At 59.6% G+C, this 23411-nt stretch overlaps 1 protein-coding gene across 1 annotated transcript; it reads left to right on the top strand.

Annotated features, from left to right (window-relative positions):
• The first annotated feature begins 5865 nt into the window (after nt 1-5865).
• Nucleotides 5866-7213, top strand: Tmem121 (transmembrane protein 121). The gene has a single exon (XM_026405556.2). It carries the CDS (start codon nt 5949-5951, stop codon nt 6903-6905), a length of 957 nt encoding a protein of 318 aa, XP_026261341.1. The 5' UTR covers nt 5866-5948; the 3' UTR covers nt 6906-7213.
• The last annotated feature ends 16198 nt before the right edge of the window (nt 7214-23411 follow it).

Raw genomic sequence — 23411 nt, 5'->3', positions numbered from 1 at the left:
AAAATAAAATAAATGCATACTTAGGATACGCTGAACATATCCTAAGTCAGAAACACATGTCTGGCTGGGGTGTGGGAGCAAGATGCAGACATACACCGTTTAGTGGGGCCTCAGATTCAGGACTGTTCCTCTCCTGGAGCTCTTGGCTTTCAGAGACCTTGCATGCTTTACGCTTTCTGTCCTGTTCTGGAGTGCTTCCCTGGGGGAGACCAGCACCCCAGCGGGAGCCCAGGAATGTGAGTGTATCATTTAGTGGCCAAACTGTGGCCTTTACCTGGATTCTGCAGCTTTCCTTGCTTGTGACACGCAGGTCCTCCCGAGGTCTGTGGGTCCTGACAGTTTCTCCCAGACCAGCTGAGGGTACTCAACACACAAGGTGGCTCCCTTCAGTCTCACCTATCAACACTGATGGCTGCACACACGTGAACGTGCATGATCACATCAGGGTAACTGCAGGCTGTTTTCTCAATGCAGTCACTGGGTTGGGACATTCCAATTCCTCTCTGCTGGCCACACACGGCCACACGGAAAGCGTTGCAGCTCTGCACACCGTGTCTTTGTGCACACTTCTCTGATGTGTTTTCTGCTGTCCTTTTTCACTGTAGCCTGTTATCCTTGCCTCTCACCATCCCATGTCCTCGGGATTTAGGTGGGGCCCTTACCAACAGTCTTTATTTTGTTTTTTGATCAGATCATCTTAGACATTCAGTGGGGATGTTTAGCTCATTTACATTTAGTGTAGTTATTGACATTCTTTTTTTTTTTTTCTTTTTGTGGTGCTGGGGATTGATCTCAGAGCTTTGTAAATGATAGGCAAGCACTCTTCCCAAGCTACGTGCACAGCCCAGCCCTTTGTAAGATTTCTACTTAAGACAGGGTCTTGCTAAGTTGCCAAGACTGACCTTGAACTGTGATCCTCTTGCCTCAGCCTCCTGAATAACTGAGATTATAGGTGTGCACCATCCTGTCTGGTGACAGGTTAGTGTTTAAGTCTGCTCTCTCTTCTGGTTGGTAAGCTGCTCCATCTCCCACTCTGGCCTGGACTCCCTTTGGCTAACCCTGTCTTCTGCCCCACTGTCTCTGGATTCCCTCAGAGCTGTGTGTTGCTTTCCTGCAGTGCGCGCCCTGGGCTGCTGGGCATCCCTGCTGATCCCCGGCAGTCAGGACCATCTCCCTTCCCCTTGTTTCATGTGCTGTGCTTGACTTGTGTTTTAATTTCTTGTTTTCTATTTTTACTGGTACATATCTATGCAGAATGGTAGGTTCCATTGTGGTCAGCACTTTGTGATTATCACATGTAGTGCATGCTCACTTCAACATCCCCGTGGATCTGCCACTTTCTCTTCTCCCCATCTTAACCTAGGGCGTTTCTCTTCCTGTCCACTTTTTGATTTTTTTTTGTTTTATTTTTTTGTTTGTTTGTTTTGGGGAACTCGTGATTGAACTCAGGAGCACTCAACCACTGAGCCACATCCCCAGCCCCATTTTACATTTAATAGTGACAGTGTCTCACTGAGTTGCTTAGTGCCTCGCTAAATTGCAGAGGCTGGCTTTGAACTCGAGATCCTCCTGCCTCCTCCTCCTGAGCTGCTGGGATTACAGGTGTGCACCACTGTGCCCGGCCTATTTTTCCTTTTTGAATTGGGGTCTTGACTGTTGTCCAGACTGGCCTTGAATCCCTGGGTTCAAGCAACCCGGCCTCAGCCTCCCAGTGCTGGGATTACAGATGTGCCACCTGCCCAGCTTTGACCTGCTCTGCAGTCACTCGCAGATTTGTCTGTGTGGGAAGAGTTGTTTCAGGGCAGTAGCCGTGCTGGTTTCTTTGTCCCTTCCTTCCCTTTCCCTTTCTTCCTTTTCCTTCCTTCCCTCCCTTTCTCTCTTCTTCCTTCCTTCCTTTCCTTTCTTCCCCACCCCATATCTCTCTCTCTCTCTCTCTCTCTCTCTCTCTCTCTCTCTCTCTCTCTCTCGGGATTGAACTCGGGGCATTAAGCCACTGAGCCACATCCCTAGCCCATGGTTGTTGTAATAAACTGCTACAAACTTAGTGTCTTCAAACAACACAGTCCACTGCCCTGCAGTGTGCAGGACAGAGCCACTGGGCTAAAACCAAGGCTGCTTCCTTCCTGAGACCCTAAGGAGAGTCCCTGTGCTGCCCTTCCAGCTGTGAAGCTGGCCTGTGGCCGCTTCCTCCTCTCAAGAGCCGCCAGAGCTGCATCTTCAAGTCCCTCTCTGACAGGATCCCCTGCCTCTCTGGCCATCCAGATGATGCAGGATAGTGTCTCACTGCATGGCCTGACCACAGCTGCCACATTCCTTTGTGTAAGCAGTGTGTCAAGGGTTGGGGTGCTGGAGAGGGCCAGGAGGAGCACTGGGCAGACTGAGCATTGGAAGACTAGCCTCGGGTGAGGTAGGGAGAGCAGAGTGGACACCCAGGGCTGTCGTGCGGACACTGATGCTGAAGGCTGGCACTGCCCATGTCCAGTGGGGGCCTCCTCTTCTCTCCATTCTGGCCCTGGAGTGGTCTAGCCCCCAGCCTCCTTGTTGATGACACCAGGGGTCTCTGGAGAAATCCATGAGGGAAGAACAGTCCACTCTTGGATGTGGAGCCCCTTCCTGGGTACCAGGCAACACCCTCCAGTGAGAGCAAGGGGGGGCTGGTGGGGGCTGGCATCCCTGCCCAGCTATCCCAGTGAGCACCTCAGCTGGGTCCCTGGTCCCTAGATGGCCCCCTGTAGCCTGTTATCCTTGCCTCTCACCAGCCCGTGATGCTTACCTGCCCCCAGGGTCTAGGGAGTGCTTCAGACTGTGCCCGTGCAGACCTAGGTGCCTGCAGGGACCCTGCCTCCGGTGCAGTGCCCCAGTGTGAGCAGACCTGGGAGGGATCCGACTCCGCCCTTCCCAGCAGTGGGATCCTGGATGTCCCTTCACATCTTTGACCCTCAGTCTCTGTCAGAGAGAAGTGAGCCTCTCTGGGAACGAGGGCATCTGGGAGTAAGTGCCCTCCTCATCCTTCTCTGGCTCACAGGGCCCCGAGGTAGGTGGGGGCTCAGTGAGGACTGTTGGAGAGAGGAAGCCTGAGCCCCAGAGCACTGGCTTGCCCCGCATGGTTGGAAACAGAAGCAGCTTCTCCTCATCTCTTCCTCCTCCTGCAAGAGACTGGATTTTCCCCATAGGGCACAGAGGGCCCCAGCTCCCAGCTGGGAGCAGGACCCAGGCCCCACCACTGTGTTGGCCCGAGGGCCATTCCTAGGGTCCCCGACTGTCGGCCCCGCCCCCACATCCTGGCCAGCTCCACGGGGACGGGGTCCAGCGGGCAGCCTGTCGTGGGTGAGCAGGGTCACTTCAGTGACGGTCAGGCTCTGAGCCCGGAGGGCTGCAGAGGAATTAGAGGAGAGGGGACTGAAGGGATTCTCGGCTGTTGGGTGAGGCGAGACGGACAGACATCCGGGCCAGAGGTGGATCCTGGAGCGTCCGCTTTCAGCGCCACCTGTCCAGTGCGCCGGGACTGCGCAGAGCTGTTTCTCCGCAACTGGCGCGGTGCAGGATCCCCCGCGGATCGCTAGGCCCTGGTCCGGGTCCGGGGCGCGGGCCGAGGGGCGGGTTCTCGGCCGGGGGAGGCGCCGGGGGCGGAGGGGCGGAGCGCAGCTCCGCGCGCCGGGTCGGGAGCAGCGGCTCCGCGGGGCCCGCCGGGCTCGCAGCATCTGGCCGGCGGCGGGGTAGGCGCCGGCGATCGGCGGGCGGGCGGGCCGGTGGCGTGTCGGTGGAGAGGGGCGGTAGGCCGGCGCTGCTGCCCTCCGGGCCTGGGCGACCCCCGTCCCGCGGCCGCGGGGCGTGGGATGGCAGGGGGGACAATGCCGGGTGAGGCTTCGGGCGGGCGGTGTGACGGGGCAGGCCCCGCTAGGGAAGCCTTTGGTGGGGGAGGGACAAGCGGAGAAGCAACCTGCTGCGAGCGGCTGGACCCTCGAATCCGCGGCACTAGAGTGGCGCGACCCTTCCTCGGTCCCAACCCCCTCCTGGAGGCACAGAGGGGTGGGGGTCCGTGCCGGGCGCGGGCGCCGGGCGGGCAGTGTAGGGCCTGGAGGCCTGGGGGCTCGGAGTCGGTGCGTGAGACCTGAGCCGAGGGCGGAGCGGGAGACCCAGGGCAGGTGGACCTGGGCCAGGTCCAGAGGATCCCGGCTGGAAGGACGGCCCGGGCTCTCTCTTCGTGGGCGGGGGCTCCTCTAGGGGGTGGCGTCTGCCCCATCACCACCGCAAAGCCCTCAGCCCTCCGCCCTCCTTTGACCAGTGACTGGGGAGCGGTGGTGGAGCGGGTGGAGCAGACAGGGCGCTTGGCCTGCGCAAGTGCTGACAGGAAGAAATTCCCAGGCTGCGCCCAGAGGAGGCCCAGGTGGGCAGGAATGGGCCCAGCGTGGGCTTCCCACGAGGTGTGCCTACTGGTGGGCGAGTAAGCAGGGTCAGCCTGCGGTTGGGGAATAGGAGTGCACGGAATCTGATGGTGGGTGTGTGGGCTGATGGCTCCCAAAGGCGTCCTTTCCTAGGTTTTGGAGCTCTGCGTGGAAGTGCTGTGTGTGGTTGTGGGGACCCCTGGGAGGAGGGTGCCAGGCTTGGCCGCAGCTGAGATGAGGGTAGGGGTGCCGATGTGCAGTTCAAGGCCTCCTCCAGTCAGTGGAGGCTGTGTCACCACGAACAGGCTGAGCTCAGCACGGGTGACAATACATTTTATGTCTTTGTCTAGACGGGGCAGTAAACGCAGCCCCCTGTCCTGAGTGTCCTGCACAGAGGCTGGGCCTGGCTGGGAGTGACTTTCAGGTGTGTGAGGGCTGAGGGGGTGTGAGCAGGCCCAGGTGCAGGGGCCCTCCGACTATCACAGAGGGACAGGCTGTGCCAGGTGTACGAGAAGGGTCACTCTGCCGCGTCTTCTTGAAGGCAGCTCCCAGCTGGGGACTACCAGGGCAAAGGAATAAGGCAGTGTGGGTGTGTTTGTACGGGGAGTGGGGAGTGTATATGGCTGGAGATGCAGCCAGGACAAGAGAACACGTCTCCAGGGCAATGGGGAGCCATGGTGGGCGCGGGGCCGAGAATGGTCCGTACTGCCCTGGAGGGCAGACAGGAGGGAATAAGAGTCTGCCAGTTAGGGAGGAGAGATGGTGGGGGCTGCAAGGAACGGGTAGGGGGGTACGGAGAGGCTGTGTAGGACGGACGCGGCAGGACTTGGATGACTCTCAATCCGGGTCGGAAACCTGCCCAGAGCCCTGTCTCCGGGATGGGGCCTGGGCCTCCCGTACTCCCGGTGCTCTCAGGGCCAAGGAGGAGGTCCGCCTCTTTCCCTAGCGCGGCGCGGCAGGGAGAGGACGCCCATAACCCCACAGGAAAGGCCTCGGGCCGCCGTCCCGGGCTTGAGGTCCAGATCGCCAGAACCGGGAGGGGTGGCGGCGTTGGCCCAGCCGTGACAAACCACCGGGGCTCCGGGAACGCGCGCGGCGAGGAGAAACCACTTCCGTTCGGTTTCCTTCCTGGCGGTGGCGGGAACGAGGTCTCCAGTCTCTCAGGTGGGGCTGCAGCGCCCCCTGGAGGTTCTGCTCGTTGGCTCAGGGTCCTGTGTGCGCGCAGCTGCGCGTGCGTGCGACCGAGACCCCTGGCGTGCTGCACTGTGACAGCGCCCCGCGCAGGAAACAGCGGGGGCTGCGGGAGGTTGCCCGCCCTCCCGGCCCGCCTGAACCTGACCCCAGCCCGGGATTGCGCGCTGACCTGTCTCCTCTGGTCTTCCCCAGGTTCCAAGCTCGCCGGCCGGGAGCGGCGGCGCCCTCCGGGCAGCTGGACAAGCTCCGTCTCACCATGCCCACGGGCTGAGCACGGCCGCGCCCCGCCGCGCTCCCGGCCGCTGCAGGGCCTCGTCCTGCCTCGCGTGGGGGCCGTGCGCACCTGGGCCGGGGCCCCGGCGGCTGACCATGGTGCTGCCGCCCCCAGACCGGCGCCACGTGTGCCTGACCACGCTGGTGATCATGGGCAGCATGGCCGTCATGGACGCATACCTGGTGGAGCAGAACCAGGGCCCGCGCAAGATTGGTGTGTGCATTATCGTGCTGGTGGGAGACGTTTGCTTCCTGCTGGTGCTGCGCTACGTGGCCGTGTGGGTGGGCGCCGAGGTGCGCACTGCCAAGCGCGGTTATGCCATGATCCTCTGGTTCCTCTACATCTTTGTGCTGGAGATCAAACTTTACTTTATCTTCCAGAACTACAAGGCGGCGAGGCGTGGTGCAGCCGACCCAGTGGCGCGCAAGGCGCTGACGCTGCTGCTGTCGGTATGCGTGCCGGGCCTCTTCTTGCTGCTCGTGGCGCTTGACCGAATGGAGTATGTGCGCACCTTCCGCAAACGTGAAGACCTGCGCGGCCGCCTCTTCTGGGTAGCCCTCGACCTGCTGGACCTGCTGGACATGCAGGCCAACTTGTGGGAGCCGCCGCGTACCGGGCTGCCGCTGTGGGCCGAAGGCCTCACCTTCTTCTACTGCTACATGTTGCTGCTAGTGCTGCCGTGTGTGGCGCTCAGCGAGGTCAGCATGCAGGGCGAGCACATAGCGCCACAGAAGATGATGCTGTACCCGGTGCTCAGCCTCGCCACCGTCAACGTGGTGGCAGTGCTGGCACGTGCTGCCAACATGGCGCTCTTCCGTGACAGCCGCGTCTCTGCTATCTTCGTCGGCAAGAACGTGGTGGCGCTGGCCACCAAGGCCTGCACCTTCTTGGAGTACCGCCGCCAGGTGCGCGACTTCCCACCACCTGCGCTTGCGCTGGAACTGCAGCCACCTCCGGCGCAGCGCAACTCTGTTCCGCCGCCTCCGCCGCTGCATGGCCCGCCTGGGCGCCCCCATGGGCCCTCGCCTACCCGTGAGGCACTGGACACGTGACAGGGCCCTGCTCTACCCCAGGGCGCAGAGACGCTGGGCCAACCTGGCCTGGTTTGCATGGGATGGGGTGGGGCTGGCGGCCCTCAGGGGCCAGTGCGGTGCAGGGCCGCGGCCGCTTCTTCATCTCAGGAATCCCTTGGACTACGGACCCTCAGTCCCCACTGCGCCAGCCCACCCCAGCGCGGAACAGTTTTCGAGGCTTGAGCCCAGTGGAGGTGACCTGGTCTCTGCCTGCTGGGCCTGCCCCTCGGGTGGGAAGGGAGGGCAGAGTGTGACGATATCTGGTCCCTTGGTGGGGGTCTCTGGCTCAGAGTTCCGGGCCAAGGAGGCCTCTGTCATTTTAAAGACTCGCGTTTACAGTTTTGTATCCAAAGCCTCAGCTCTCTGCCTGTTTCATGCGCTCCTAATAACTAATTGGGCAGGGTGTCCGGGAGGGTGAGTCAAGAGAAGTGCCTCAGCGCAGGGAGAGTGGCTGTGGGGCCTGCTGGGCACTTCAGGGTGGGGGGCTCCCTCCTTGGTGGCTCTCAGGAACGCCTGTGCAGGCAGGCATAGGGGGGCATTGCAGCCCTGCCCCAGAGACCCCTCTTCCATCTAATCTCATTGCTCCCTCCTCCACTGTTACCATAACCCAACGGTGTTCTTCCTGGCAAATCTTGACCCCCACCTTGGGTGTCCAGGCCCCATGTCCCTGCCTCCCCCTCAGGTCCAGATGTGCCCTGTCCCATGGAAGTCCCTCTCTGCTGATGGGCTCTTCCAAACCAAGACTGCCTGTGTTGGATGGCCGCAGGGCCAGCTTTCCCAGGCTGAAGTGCAGCCCCAGCCAGGAGCAGAGGCCTGGCCACACCTTACTCCAGCTCTGGACACCTGTGGAGTCCACAGGCAGAAGAGGCTGGAGCCCTCTAGGTGTTCTCTCACCTGACCTCCTGTGGGTCCCACATCTGTGCTGTGGCCCTGTGTCCCACCAGTCCAGGAGGGTCTCTGTGGCACCTGGGGGCCTTCTGAGGCTGAGAGGATGGCTCTTACCCATGACTGGCCATGGTTACATATGTCCTCCAACCTCCGGTGACACTTGGTGACACTCGCTGCATCTTGGAGCTCTGTGCCGGGCCAGGCACCTGTCCACTGCATTGGCCTTTGCTTCCCTGGAGGCAAGAACGGCCCTCCCTGCTGCCCAGAAGCCTCAGGATTTCTGTCATCTATGACCACCCCCAGGAAGGTATGGGGCTGGCTATTCACAGTGGGCTCCCCCTCACCCTGACTGCCGCTGTCCAGGGCCCCAGGGGCAGGTGGGCTCCACCCCCAGATGGGGAGTGGCCCCCCCCCTCCCCCCGTCATCTGGAGTCTAACTTGGTAAGTGGCCTGCCTTCCAGCAGGCCCTGGGGACAGGTGCACAAGGCTCCCTTTGTGGCTAGGTGTGACCAGTGCCTCTGTCCTCCCCATCAGCCTGTCCCTACCTCCACCCACATCCTCAGTGGCCCCCCTGTGAGCATCCTGCTAGTGACCACAGGCCTCTGTTCTGGGCAGCCCACCCTCTAGTGTAGCCAACCAGGAAGGGAAGTGGAGGGGTTGCTGGTGGTGGGGGAGTGGCCCTAGAGGCCATGGGCAGGTGTGGAGAAGAATGGGCTGTGGGAGTCTCACTGGCCTGTGGTCAAGCCTGGCATGTTCTCAGCAATGTTGGGTGGGGGCCAGTAGGTGAGGCCGGCATTCTGAGTGTCCAAGGCTGGAGTCTGTGTCTTGCTGAAGCCAGTGCCTGCTTGTCCTCCCTGGTCTGTGTCCTGGATGAAGACTAGCCCTCAGTGCACCCTGGAGGGCGCACTCATCTCCGGGTGAGTCCTGGAGCAGGCAGGATAGGCTGAAGGGCCACGTGGGCTCCAGAGTCTTGGGCTTTTGGTATCTGTTCTGTTTTTAGGTGCTAGGGATGGAACTCAGGGCCTCTTGCACGTGAAGGCAGGTGCTCTGTTACTGAGCCATGTCCCTAGCCTTGACCTCTGGTTTTGACTCTTCTGAAAAACTCGCTGACCTAGAGGCCTGGGGAGACAGTGTGGTAGCATTGCTGTGGGTCAGCTCTGCCTGCCAGGCCAGTGTCCTGTGTCAGAGGTGGGACTTGCCATTCCTGGCTTTGCTCCCTCCAGCAGAGAGAAGAGGGCCTGGGGCTCAGAGACCCTCCCTGAGGCTCCGGCGCACCACCTACCCCAGGGCCATGCAGGGCCAATGCCCTGGGTCTCCAGGCTCCTCGGCAGGGCTCCTCCCACGGCCTCTGCCTCCCACAGAGCCCTGCAGAGTGGCCCCAATCCTGCTGTTACTCTTCCCAGGGACATGGCTACATCCTATCTTGACCTGGCTTAGTGTCCCCACCCCCAGTCTGTGTGGCATCTGTACAGATGGCAGCCACTGTTTCCAGGAGGGAGCAGAGCCAGGCCATGGCAAGGCTGGGCACCAAGGGGCCTTTGTTAAGCTTGGCGTAAGGTTTGTGTCCTCCGGGGGCCCCCTTGGGGACAGGGTGAAGCCCTGGCTGTATGATGGCCTGTCCTTCCCTGGCTTCCTAAAGTGACTGACTGGTGGTGGTCACTTGTGGCAGAGAAGCCAGCCAGAAGCCCTTTGTCCTTTCATTGGTCCATTGAGCACCCTGGAGTGGGCTGGTGATGAGCTGAAACCCACCGAGCAGGGCCTGGCTGTGGAGAGCTCAGGTGCTGGCACTGGGAGAGGCCTGGGGCAGGGGCAAGGGCAGGGGCCCGGGCCTCAGTCACCTGGAGCCCCCGCTGCAAGTGGGAGCTGTGGGAGCTGGTCAGTGTGGCACAGAGGGGAAATGTGACCGTGGTGGTGGGACCTGAGAGGGACACCTCAGGCGAGAGGTGCCAGAGCCAAGAGTCAGGGGGAAGGAAGAAGGACTTGGGGACCCACTGCCCATGGGGTAAGGTCATCAAGGATGCCTCCTAGGCTCGAGCTGCTGGGGGTCTGCAGGAAGGGGGTCACATGAGGGGTTTTGGAGGAATCAGTTTCATGGGGCTGTGTTCACTGTGAGGAGTCTCTGCTCGGGGACGGCAGCCAGAACCCGGCCTCGTACCTCTCAGAGTTCCAGCTTGGAAGAGAAGTACCAGGAAAAGGGCAGAAGGCTCCCCACCTCCACTCCCCATTCAGGGCTGGATGGGGAAAGGAGCTGGCAAAGGGGCCCAGGGCCAGGTGTGGAGGGAGAGGCCGAGTAGAGTGTGGACTGGAGGCATGTGTCAGGGCAGCCAGAAGGCCACTGGCCACTGAGGTGTCTACCTGGACTGCAGGTTGGGATTATGCCTGAGCATGTGGGAGAGGGAAGGGACTACAGCACAGCCCGGACCACCTGTGGTCACATCAGGGCCTTCCGCTCTTTCCTCCTCCTTGCAGGCAAGGCCCCATGCCGCACCCCATTCTGAGGATATGTCAGTCAAGGGTCCGGGGAACCCATCTCCAGATACACCCACAGCATTCATGCTGGTGCCCCAGCACAGGGCCTGCTATCTCTCCAAGATGAGCTGTCCTGGAAGAGAGTCCCCTACCTTCCCAGCTGCCAGGGAACTTTGCCAAGATCTGAGGTGCTGACCCCACCTCGGACACGTCTGGGTCCTGGGCCCCTCCCCCTGGCTTGCTGCTAGGATCCAGGGCAGCCAGCTGTGCTCCAGGGAAGACCCAGCCTCTAACCTGCCCCAGGGGAGCTGCACACGGCAGCGGGCAGCCACGAGAACATTGGCTGACTCCCGAGCTGCCTCCGCCTGTCCTGTCTGGCGGGGCCAAGTGGGTAAGAGGACTGTGGATGTCCATGTGGTGGAGGTAGGTCCCAAGCACGCAGCATCAGCCTGGGCTTTGCTGTGGAATCACCAGGGAGGAGGGGTTAACACGCGACGGGGCCAGACTGGCTGCCTGTGCAGAGTCAGTTGGACGTTTGGGGGAAGATTTAAATATGTGCTGGCAGGATCTAGAAAAATCTTTGCCACGGATTGGCTGTCACATGACCAAAGACAAGTTGCAAGCTCATGGCTCCATCAGCAGGTGAACTTGGCCGACCTTGAACTTCTGGGCTCGAGCAGTCCTGCCTCGGCCTCCTGAGCAGCTGGGACTAGAGGCGTGTGCCACTGTGTCCAGCTTGCACTGTCCTTTTCCATGGCACTTTGGGCAATGACAGAGGGAGGGTGGACTCCTGTCAGCTGTGAGTACAGTCTCTGCTGGGCCTCCCCATCTCCCCAGGGCCTGTGGGCAAGAGGAAGCAACATGGCGGGTGGGGCCTTGTGCTGCTCCGGCCTGGGAGTAGAGGACCCTGCTCGTGGGACCCACAGCCTCCTGTCTTCTGCTGACCCCAGGGCTTTGTGGTAGGCTCACCTTTAGCAGGAGAAGTCAAGTGACCTTTTTTCCACGGCCAGAGAAAGGTAGTCCTGGGAATTGGTTCTGGCCAGGGGACCCGAGCTGGCCTCTGAGGAGGACTTGAGGGGAGGCAGCCTCAGAGGAGGTGCCCGTGCTGTTTCCCACTCCTGGGGACACCGCGGTGATGGGGGCAGGACCCACTCCAGCTGTTCCTGGGGCAGGCAGGCCAGACCCCAGTCTCTCCACAGAATGGAAAGGCCTGGACCTCCGACCCTTGGTCTTCCACTCAGAGCACACTCACACCCACAGGAAAGCAGCCTCACCCGGGTAGAACCCCATCTAACAAACTGGCCCACTCATCGGATCCCTCTAGGACCCAGGAGAAGACTGTCATGGCGGTCCTTGTGGGTGTGGACCGCCGACCAGTCCCTCTGCTCCTGGGAGCCCTCTTTGCTGCTGGCCCCAGGCTGAGGTGGAGGAAGGCTGCAAAATCACCTGACTCCATGTGCCCACACACAGTGGCTTAGCGAAGAGCAAGGTGGCTGCCATGTCACGAGAGGGACAGGGATGGGAAGCGCCCATCAGAGGAGGGAGGGAGGCTGCTGCCCAAGGTCCTGGCTGCAGGGGGCATCAGAATGCAGTCCAGTGGGCACAGGGTCTGCCTTGCAGGAGGGCTGCAGCAGGGGCTGAGAGTGGGGGTGGGATGAGGACAGGCTTGGGGGGTGGCGTGGCCGCCCAGAGGGTGGGTCATGGAGTCCTGGGGTGCAGCGGCATTGCCAGGGGTCCCAGTAGCCACCCCTCCAGGGACTGGATGCTGATTTGCATGGGCTCCGGCTGGTGCTGGTTTGGGTGGACTCTGTCCTGGCTGGAGCAGAGGAGGTGTGCAGAGGAAGGTGTGTTGGCCCTCTGCTGACTGAGGACTTGCCAGCTTCCCCCGTGGGTCAGGAAACCCAAGGTGGCTGCTTGGTCTGAGCCTTTGTGTCCTCAGGAATTCATGGTGGCTTGGTCCTGGTGCAGTTGGGAGGAGTGTGACCTCGGGAGGTGTGGGGCACCAGGGCTCTGCCCTCACAGATGGCACTGGCACCCTTACACAGGGCTTGTCTCTTCCACCATGTGACAACACTGCATCTGTCCCTCTGAAAACACAGCAGCAGGTGCCCTCGCCAGACACGACCGGCCAGTACCTTGACTTTGGAGTTCCAGCCTCCAGACTGTGAGAAATAAGTTTCTGTTGTTTCCAAGTCACCCTGTCTGTGGCGTCCTGTGGTGGCAGCAGGAGTGGACTGCCACCCGGAGCTGCTTCTGCTGGCCGCTCATTTCTCTCTCGGGGCAGGTTGGCAGGTGGTCAGCGCCCATCCGTCTGTCCAGGGCCAGTCCCTCCTTCCTGGCTGCTCCTCGGTGTGAGTCTTGCTGTCAGAACTGGCACTGGGCTCATAGTCAGGTGGGGACTGGGGAGGTGCAAGGGGCCCGGTGGGGTCTCTCAGGGAGGCTCCCCACATCTGGGGAGACAAGCCCAGCCACTGCAGTCAGCTCTCAGGCTCGGCATGTCCGGTGCCAGGGCTGCTCTTTGGGTGCTTCTGTGCCCAGGTGGAATGGAGAAGGGAGCCATCCTGGGACCGGTGCCAGCTTCTGGAAGCTTTCCGAGGCTTCTTACCATGTTCTTCCAAAGAATCACGCTGATGTGCAGGTGCAGCAGCCAACGTGCTCCACCTCCCTGGCCACACTTGGTGGTCACAGGCTGCAGGCTCCTGCTGCCCGAGGGGTGGAGTCCAGGGACCGGTTAGACTGGCACCTCCCTGCTGTTCGAGGGGGTGGAGCAACTTCTCCCTTCTTCCCAGGACTTTCCTTTTCCAAGGTTCTTGGTGCAAACTTGTTCTCTTACTCAGTGCTTTCCCCACAGATTTGGAGGAAGGCTGTCTGTGGATGACTGTCCCGTGGCCCCTTTCTCTTCTTTAAATAGATCTCAGGTGCACAGAACCAGAGGCATTGGGACCATGCAGGGTGGACTGTTTTTCAATATTTGGTTCTTTAATTTGTTGCTTTTAATAATAGGGCTGGGTGCAGTCGTGCCCGCCTGTGATCCTAGAAACTTGGGAGGCAGGAGGATTGCAAGTTTGAAGCCAGCCTGGGCAACTTAGCAAGACCCTGTCTCAAAATAAAAAATAAAAAGAACTGGGGATGTAGCTCAGTGTTAAAATGCTTCTGGATTCAATCCCCAGAACTGTCCCAAACAAAAAAAATCCATTATGCAAATATTCTGGTCTGTTCAATCCTGTTCCCATCGATGTATGTTTGGGTCCTCTCCAGGGTTTTGCTGGCGAGAACAGTGCCCCTGTGCACGGTCATGCTCGTGTATTCTTGTGCTTAGAACACACCCTGGCCCCGCTGCGACAGTGTTTGAAGGTGGCTGGGTTCGGAGGAGGTCATGAGTGTGGGGTCCCCTGGTTACACGGGGGTCCTTCCAAGAAGAGGAGTGTTTTAGTCAGCTTTTTCACTGCTGTGACTAAAGGGCCCAGCAGAACAACCGTACAGGAGGAAAAGCTGATTTGGGGGCTCATGGTTTCAGGGGCCTCAGTTCATAGAAGGCTGCTCCATCCCGCGGGGCTCAAGGCAGGGCTGAGCATCATGGTGGCAGAGTGTGGCAGAGGGAAGCAGCTCACAGAGAGGAAGCCAAGAGAGCGCTCCACTTGCCCGATACCAGTACCTACCCCACCCATAGCCACGCTCCCTCCGGCCACCATAACCAATCACTTCTCCTCCAAACCTTCTTGCATTGTCTCACCCGTGGGCTTTCGGGGGACACTATATCTAAACCGTAACAAGGAGGACACCGGAGGTCTTTCTCTTCACCCCATGTGGAGAGGACACAGAGCGAAGGTGGCCACCTGCCCTTCAGGGACAGAGCCCTCACCAGCGCCCCACCTGCTGGCACCCTGATCTGGGTGCAGCCTGCAGAACCGGGGACATGAGTGCCTGGCTCGGCCGGGACAGTGCAGCCAGGGCAGCCGGTGCCCAGTGCTCTGTGTGGCTGGTTTGGGTGTGGACTGTGCTGCGTCCACCCAGTGTGACATCTCTGTTGGCGAGGCCAGCTGGTTCTTCACACCTGGGCATGGCTCGAGGCTGCTCTGCACCTTGTCCTGTGCACCTGGCTGGCCCCTCTGTTTCTTTCCCTCCCCTCTTTCCGTGTTCGGCAGCCTTTCCCATTATGTCTTTAGTTTGGAAAGTAGAGTTTAAAAAAATTCTTTTGTAACTCACCATTAAACTTTTTTTCGGGAGGGCAAATTTCCATCCATTATTTTACTGTGATAAAATAAATGCAATATAAACTTGGCCATTTTAACCATTTCCGGTGTACCGGTGGGAGGGATCAGGGCAGTCACACCACTGCGCACCTGCCCCACCATCCACCTCAGGGATGCTTCCCAGCTCCCAAAGCTGCCCAGCGCTGGAGTACCAACTGCACACCCCCTCCAGCCAGGGGGGTGCGGGCGCCTTCCTGCCTCCTGTGGGGAGCCCCGTGGTGGTGATCTTTCTGCGTCTGACTGATTTCACTTTGCCCGTGTCCTCAGGTTCATCCACACTGTAGATGGACTCCTTTTCAAAGGCTACAACCTACATTGTAGGGCAGACCACCGGTCATTTATGTATTTATTTTTGGTACTGGGAATTGAACCCAGGGTGGCTTTTCCACTCAGCCACATCCCCAGCCCCCCCCCCCTTTTTTTTAAGAGAGAGTGAGACAGAGAGGGGGACAGAGAGAGAGAGAGAATTTTAATATTTGTTTTCTAGTTCTCGGCAGACACAACATCTTTGTTGGTATGTGGTGCTGAGGATCGAACCCGGGCCGCAAGCATGCCAGGTGGGCGCACTACGGCTTGAGCCACATCCCCAGCCCCCCAGCCCTTTTTTATTTTTTATTTTGAGACAGGGTCTTGCTGAGTTTCTTAGGGCCTTGCTCAGTTACTGAGGTTGGCCTTGAACTTGTGATCCTCTTTCCTCTCAGCCTCCAGGCTCCCTGGGATTACAGGAGTGTGCCACTGTGACTGGCCACCATTTAACTGTTACTTGTGCACTTAACTGCAAGTTTTTGCAGCTGGGCTTACAGTTATTCAGCATTCTGACCCTCTTTTTCCTGCACTTAACCTGTTGTTTTCCTGTCGCCCAATCTAGTATTGTCTTGATTCTTGGTTCACTTTAAACATGTGACATGCAGTTGAATTTCATTGTCACCTGTGTAGTTAAATTCATTAGTGGCTGTGTCTTAGTCCATGTTGTGCTGCTGCAACAACACCACAGATGAGGAACTTAAAGGGAGAGGTGTTCATCCTCGGGCTCTGGAAGCAGGCACGACCATCGTGGAGGTCTGGCCTCTGAGAGGGCCTCCTCACTGTGGCCCCACCTGTTGGAGGCAGGAGAGCAGCTAGGGCTGAGGCCGAGTCCTCACTGGCAGAGAGTGCCCTCAAGACCGCACTCTTCAGGATACAGATCCCTGAGGACCTCCCTGGCCGCCTCCCAACACTGTCCTGGCCGCCTCCCAACATTGCTGCCCAGGGCTGGGCCTCCAGCGCATGGGGTACTTGAGCCACTGGCCGCTGTTCTCACTTGGTCTCCATGCCCTCTTATGGCCTATTCAGAGGAGGACGGAGCCTTCGCTGCCTGGAGCCGACAGTCATCCTTCCTCAGGAGGGTGCCCCAGACTTCCGCTCAAGGCGTGGCTGCTGGAATAGAGACCCCTAGACCCCCTCCCAAACCTGGGGCTGTCCCTGCTGGGATGTGCAGAGGCACCCAGTCTGAGAAGCCACACTGGGGCAGGAGCAGAGCGGCACACTGAGGAAGGAGCGTCCCCAGCGAGCTGCCCGCTGCTGCCTTGGGGCGCTTTACGGCCGTTCCTGGACACTGGCCTCCCTGTGTCAGCGAGGCAGAGATCCAGCTGCTCACTCTGTTCTGCCTGATCACAGTGGCTGGAGTGGAGTCCCTTCCCAAGGTCAAAGACATTTCTGGAAGCTTTGGCTGTTTCTTGCGAAGTTGGTCACTTGTGCAGGAGGTGGCGATTGCTGCCGGGTGTGGCAGCTTGCTGGTTCTGCTGGCCTTGTGTCCCGAGCCCTTGGGGAGGCCGCATGTGCATGGGTGACCCTGCGTGTCCTCACTGCTGTCTAGCTTTGAGTTCTCAGCTCCTGGCCCTGTGCTGTGTCTCCACACGTGGGCTCCTGATGTGGCTTCGGGGTCTCCGTTTCCTCACCTCTGGCCCTCGTCAGGTGGGGCCTTGGTGGCGGGACTTCAGCCCTGTTCGGCTCCTGGCTCAGGTGGTCCTGGCTTGTGGCTCACTCGTCCTGTGCCTTGGGGTCCTCATCTGTAGCTGGGCCTGTGAGGATGGGGGAGGTGCCCTGGGGTCCACTGCACAGGGGGCCCGAGAAGCGCCTCCCTGCACAGCCAGACCCTTCCGTGGCTGGGTTTTGGGAGAGAACCTTGGTGAGCACAGTCCAACCCTTCACATTTGACTGGAGTCTCAAAGAAGCCGGCCTCAGCCAGAGCATGTCTCTCTTCTGCTTTGAGACAGGGTCTCACTATGTCCCCTGGCTGGCTTTGAACTCTGTGCTCCAGCCCGAGCCTCTGGTTGGCTGGAATTACAGACATCCGTACCCCCTGCTCCCACCAGAGTGTGTCTCAGTAAGACGGCAGTCCTGTGGGGTGCAGCAGGGCAAAGCCCAGGGGCAGCAGCCGCGCTGGCCAAGGTGTGGCGGGGGGGGGGGGGAGCAGTCTCTTGCGAGCTCGCGTTGCAAAGCCTTATCAAGTGGAGTTAGAATCCACCCATTCCCAGAGTCAGAATGGCTCTGAGAGAAAACCCGCAGTGACAGAGACATAACTTGGTGAATGTGTCCCAGACACTGGGCCTGGGTCATGTCTCCCTCGTGGGACTTCAGTGGAGAGGACGCTGATCCATCGTGTGCAGGAGAAGGCTGGAATAGGAGCATGGGGAAGGCTTGGCTGCCATGGAGAATTGAAGATGACTCTCTCCGGCCTGGTGGACGCTGGCTCCGCCAGAGGCCTTCCCTAGAGAGCCGGCTTAGTGCTGCTCAGAGCTGACCATCAACCTGGAGGCTTGTGGGCATGAAGTCCCCATATAGACAGTGAGCGGTCAGGTGCTGCTGGGGGGCAGCCTCAGCTCCTGCCTCACTGCCCTGGTTTCCTCTAGGACTCACTTAAATCCCCACCCTCAGGGTGTTTCCAGAAACTTCCTAGAAGCAGCTTTGCCCTGCAGGGGAGAGGACAGGTCTGCACAGAGGGACCCCGTGCAGGTGAGCCTTAGGTCAGGTAGGTCTCCCCACCGAGTCCCGAGTCCCATGGTGCTGGGACTTCACTAGGAGCGAAGTCGAGGGGCTGGGAGGAGTTCCTAGTGAGTTCTCACTTGCCAGGGAGAACTGACCGGTCTGGCTGAGCGCAGGACCTGGGGCTGGCAGGGCATGCAGTGACGCAGAATGACCACAAGGGGGCACCAGAGCCCCGTGTTTGGTCGCTGAGCTCAGAGCAGGTGCACCAGGGGCTGAGGCCCAATTGGTGGATCTGGCGGTGCCTCTGGATTCGACCTGGCCCTGGACCTGCTCCAACGCCGCTCCGGCCTTCCCCAGGCTGGGCTGTTGTTCGTGTCGAGGGCCCAGTCCCTCCCTCTGATAGTGGTGGGGTGTCTGGGAACTTGTGCATAGGTTCCCCCGTGTAATATTTTCTCGGACTTTCCTTATCCTGATGATGAGACAAGTTTTGAGGTGACCTGGCTAGGTGTTTCTTTTCTTTTTCTTTTTAAAATTTCAGAATTTTTCAAATTTTAATCTTTCCCCCATTTTTATTGGTGCACTGTAGTTGTACCTATCCATGGGATTTGTTGTTACAATTTGCACATGCACACAGTATAACAATACAGTTCGGCCAGTATCATTCCCCAGCACTCCCCCTCCCTCCCTGCCTTCTACCCCTCGGGCTCCTTCTCTACTGATCTTTCTTTTTTTTTTTTATATATATATATATATATATATATATATATATATATATATATATATATATATATATATATATATATATATATATATATATATATATTTTAGTTTTCGGCAGACACAACAGCTTTGTTTGTATGTGGTGCTGAGGATCGAACCCGGGCCGCACACATGCCAGGCGAGCATGCTACCGCTTGAGCCACATCCCCAGCCCCCTGATCTTCCTTTGATTTCATGAGAACCGCCCCCATCATTGTTTTTCCCTCTCTAGCTTCCACATAGGAAAACATATGACTCTTGACCTTCTGAGTTGGACTTATTTTGCTGAACATGATGGTCTCTAGTTCCATCCATTTTCCTGCAAGTGACATAATTTCATTTTTCTTTTTGGCTGAATAAAACTCCAGGGTGTTTATACACCACATTTTCCTTATCCATTCATCTGTGGATGGCACCGGGCTGGGTTCCTAGTTTGGCTCTTGTGAACAGTGCTGGTGTACACTGGGTGTGCAGGTGACCCTGTATTTTTCACACGGTCTCAGTGGGCCTTCACCTGGTGTTTTCCTCTGGCCGCGCTGGGGTTCTGCACAGGAACACAGCCGTGGCACAGGTCAACAGGACTCAGCATTGTTGGTGTTGGGTGCAACCACGTGTCTGAGGCCTCATGCAGGTGTAGTTACCCCAGGAGGCTACACTGCTGTCTTTGGAAGGGCATTGCCAGTGTGGCCCACGGGTAGGGACTAGGGAGTTGCATCTCCAGGCCTCGAGGGCAGACTATCTACAAGGATTATTCAGAATTCTACGGGGAGGTCTGCCTCTTCTCCCTCGTCCATTTGGTCATGTATGCGACTCTTGCATCCGCACAGACTGTGGATCTTGGTCACATTGGCAGTGTCATCCAACACCACTTCTTTTGCTGCTCAGATCATTCCAGCTCTGGCTGGATCTGTCCTGAGGAGTCCCGGGAACTCTCACTGGTTCTCTAAGTGGCCTTTCCTTGGCTCCCAGGACCTCACAGACTTCAGAAGAGCCCTCCCTTCCAAAGTCCTGGCACCCAGGTGCCAGTATCCTGGTTTCCAGACACACCCTTAGGAAGGGTGTGCACCCAGGGTGCAGGAGCAAAGTTCACAGGTCGCCGGCACGGAATGTCCCCTCTTGACCTGGTCTCAAAGCAGGCGTCGGTGGGTGTGTGGCTTGCAGGTGTTCGTTGTGTGCCTTCTTTTTTGAGGCTGAGCGAGCATCCTCTATCTGCTCTTTTGCTGGACTCCCCTGACCAGGGGAGCATGAAGTGACACGTCACTACCACGAGGTGGCGCCCGAGCCCTGCGCATGGTCACGGGTCGGCCGGGCCCGAAGGCTGAGTATAACCTTGCCCTCTCCACGCCGGGGGCTCCCGATGGCAAAGGGTCCTCATCAGGCTGCGAGGAACCCAATACCCTACAAGAAGGTGCTGGAGGCAAGGGGTGCAGCGGCGGCCCAAGAGCCTCCGGAGAAGCGTGTTCACCCCTGCAGGTGCTGGCTCACCTTGGTCACAGACCCTCTTTTCTCCTGGAGTGTCCACCTGAGTCGGGGAGTCCTGCCTGCCAGGAGCTTGGTTCGGGCACTCACGTAGCTGTGGACACGGATGTGCATGGAACCTGTGGGACACTACAAGGGGTCCACGAGCTGGAGTGACCTTCCCAAATTGCTAATATGACCACGGAGACAGACGCCTGCACCCACTCACCGTAACAAGACGGGCGCCTTCCTCAATGAGACTGGGAACTGCCCCCCCACGAGATGGGCACCCGCCCCAGTGAGTCGCGGAACCGCCCCCTAACGAGACCCGGAACCGCAGCGGCTGCCCCACGAGCTTCCTGCGGCAGCTGTGGGACTCCGCGTTCGGCCGCACGGGGGCAGCAGAGCCTCGCTGGTGCGGGCTCCAGGCTGCCGGGGGCGGGACTTGGAGGGAGCAGTGGGGACCCAGGGGACCCTGCGCAGAGCCCAGCCCAGGCGCTGCTGCGGCCCGCCCACGGGCCCCATGTGGTCCAGACTCAATTCTGAAGGTCCCACGCTGCAGGTCCTGGATGGCTGCCATCCTGAGCCTGGGAAGGCCTCTCTCCCCTTTTGGTTTCTTGAGCCAGGAGTCTGACATCTCAAGTGGAGCTCAGGCCTCCCCTTCCTCTGGATGACCAGGTCCAGGCACAGTCCCACAGCTGTCCCTGGGTGGGGGAAGTTGTCACAGGCCAGTCCTCCTTCCAGGCCACCTTTAGTCCTTCACTGATGGGCTCCTTCTTGCTGTTGTGTGCTGCTGAAGGTGGAAGCCTCAGCTCACATGACAGGCCTAGACAGCCACCTGTGTCCACCTTGGGATCAGTGCACATGTATAGTGTGCGTGAGAAAACCAGCCAGTGATGCTTGTTAACTCTGTAGGGCACATGCAGGGCCGTTCAGGAAGATGCAGGGGCCAGGACAGTGGGTTTGCAGTGGGGGACATGGGGCCCTGGAACACAGGGGCAGGTAGGTTGCATGGCCAGGGTGCAGGTGCGGTCAGAGGGTGGAGTTACCAAGAGGAGGTGTCAGTGGCCAGGAGATTCATGATAAAGACAGGTCAGGGGACCAGCCCCCACCTGGGTGGTGGAGGATGAGGAGCCTGGTGGGATGTGGGGACTGGAAGTGGAAAGTGGGGTTCTTGCTGCAATGACTGAGCAGGGACCTCGCTGACACCAGGTTTCACAAGTATGTGCCCAGGTGGGGCTGGAGAGGACTCAGGAAACTGGTGATTGGGCCAAGCAGAGGGTCTTGTCAATAGTAAGATTGTAAACTTGTCACAAAATCTTCAAATTCCCCTCACCCTATTGCCGCCTCTAACATCTGAACACAGCCCACCTGGTGCACCTAGACATATGGACGGTTGCACGAGGAACCCAGCCTGCAGGACTAGGGACACGTGTGGGACACATGCCCCTGTGCACACTCGCAGGCACACTTATCATGCCTGTTAAAAGAGCTCACCTAGTGGGTGGAGATGTTGTAACACATCTTGGCCACAAGGGGACGACAGAGACCAACACCTGGTCGCTGGACACTGTTCAGGTGCACCAGGGGCCCCAGACCCCACTGGTGGTGCAGGTGCGATTCGACTCCACAGGGCACTAACTAGCCCAAAGGCTGAGCCTGACCATGTCCCGTCTGTGCCAAGCCTGGATTGGCAGCATTCCCCATAAGGCTGCAAAGAGCCCTACACTCCACTAGAAGGTGCTGGAGGTACAGAGCGCAGGTGAGAGCTGCTGGAGAGGTGGGCCCTGGATGCTGCCCCCGAGCTGTGCTACATGAGATGGGGAGTTCTGTCTGCCCAGGAACCTGGTTCAACACTGGCATCAGCTGCTTCCTAACTGTGAACACAGACATGCGTGGGCTACCACGAGGGTGTACACGAACTTTGGGTCTCCTCCCCAATATGACCACGGAGGACAGGGCACCCGTCCCTACCCGCCCTAACAGGACGGGGCAGCACCTGGCAGGAAGATAGGGCACCCACCTGGGTCCGCCCCACAACCTTCTGTGGCAGTGGTGTGATGCTGCGATTGGCCTCACGGGGGCAGCAGAGCCTCGCTGGTGCTGGGGCAGAGCGGGGGTGGGGTGGGGTGCTGGGGGCAGGGCTGCAGGGAGCCAGGCCCCGCCACAGAGGGCAGGACATACCAGGGCAGCTTATCTCTTGTCCCCCAGACATCCTCCATCGAGTTGGGCTGGTGTGCTGAGTGCCTGGCTGAGGTCAGCACTTGCTCACCTCTGGGTGGCTGGCCCTGGACACTGAGGGGAGCATGAAGACAGGGCGGGGAGTCCCCACAGCCATTGTACCTCTGGGTTTCAGGGGTGCAGGGGAGGAGTTGCCTGCCCCAGGAGGGGAGATGGACCAAGGACTCTGGGTGGCCAGGGCCGGAGGTCTGGTGGTCAGGAGGGCCAGCTCCTCATGTGACAGGAAGGCATATGCAAGGGTACTGAGGTCTGTGGACGTGGCTAGGCCTGTTCTGTAGTGTTTCCTAGCTACACACTGCTGAGCTTGGAGACAGGTGTGGGGACCCCCGGCCTGACAGGTGGCTGCGTGTCACTGTACCCTGGCACACACATCCACACCCCGTGGTTCACTCTGAAGCCCTCACCCCCAGAGTTCTAGCCAGCATTCCCCTGTCCACGTATCTCCAGGACAAGTGGGCTGTGACTTCCAGGGGTCCACCGTGTGCTGTGTCTCATGCTGGCTCTGGTTGATGGGCTGTGAGGAGGGACAGCTCGTGTGTGTCCACGTTCAGGCTCTGCATCCTGCCCCTGCAGCGGCCATTCTCTTCTCTGGGCACAGCATGCCCAGCGCTGGCCCTGTGGCACCTCTGTGGGGGAGGGGTCCTACACAGCAGAAATGAAAGGAGACACCACGGGCAGAGGCCAGGAGGGCCTGTCCCCCTTGGCAGGGCTGGACGGGTGCCCTGAGCTGCCTCCTGGCCAAGCCCCTGAAGCTCCGGCTCCCACCCTTCTCTGTGGGCAGCAGTCTGCAAGGAAGACCTTGTCCCAACAGGCAGGCAGCCCCGGGACCCCAGGCTCTCTTTGGTTTCTGGCCCTGTGGATGGGAATGGGGGCCAGGCTAGGTGGAAGGAGCCCAAGGTCCTGACCACCTGGAGTCTTGCTGGCTAGCCCGGGCTGTGGCTGCCCGTGGAGCACAGGCACATCTGCGGGCTGCCAGGCCTCAGGGAAGCACAGATGGGTGGGTCCCAGCTGCCCGGCCCAGCCGGGGCACCCAGGCACAGCAGGGGATGGGAGCTGGGGGCGCCTCCCCCCACCTGCGGCCCACACTGTGGCCTGACCAGAGGCCCCATCCCCCCATGTCCCCGTCACCTTCCTGCCCCCTCCCCTGTCCTCCCACCTGCCCGCTGCCCCTGGAAGCAGCCTCCATCTTGCAAGTGACCAACCCCGGGGGCAACTGCAGGGCTGGAGGCTGCTCGGGGACCGTGGACACACAGCCCTCTGCACCCTGCCTCCAGGTCACTGCTGCTCCAGGCCCCACACTGTCCCCTCTCCCAGGGGAAGTTCCTCCCAGAGACAGGCCGGCAGGGGCTCGCAGCTCCCGTGCTGTATGGGTTCTGGACGGCGCTGGGCCTGGGGCCCAGGCCTGGTCCCAACTGGCGAGTGCTGTGCCCGAGCTGCACCCCAGCCCCGG

This window comes from Urocitellus parryii, chromosome 6 (assembly GCF_045843805.1).
Source record: "Urocitellus parryii isolate mUroPar1 chromosome 6, mUroPar1.hap1, whole genome shotgun sequence".
Lineage (NCBI taxonomy): Eukaryota > Metazoa > Chordata > Mammalia > Rodentia > Sciuridae > Urocitellus > Urocitellus parryii.
Note: the sequence above shows the minus strand (reverse complement) of the source record. Positions and strands in the feature narration are given on the sequence as shown.

Bases quoted from the DNA above. Each gene is read 5' to 3' on its own strand.
- Tmem121 (XM_026405556.2), top strand. From the start codon at position 5,949: ATGGTGCTGCCGCCCCCAGACCGGCGCCACGTGTGCCTGACCACGCTG.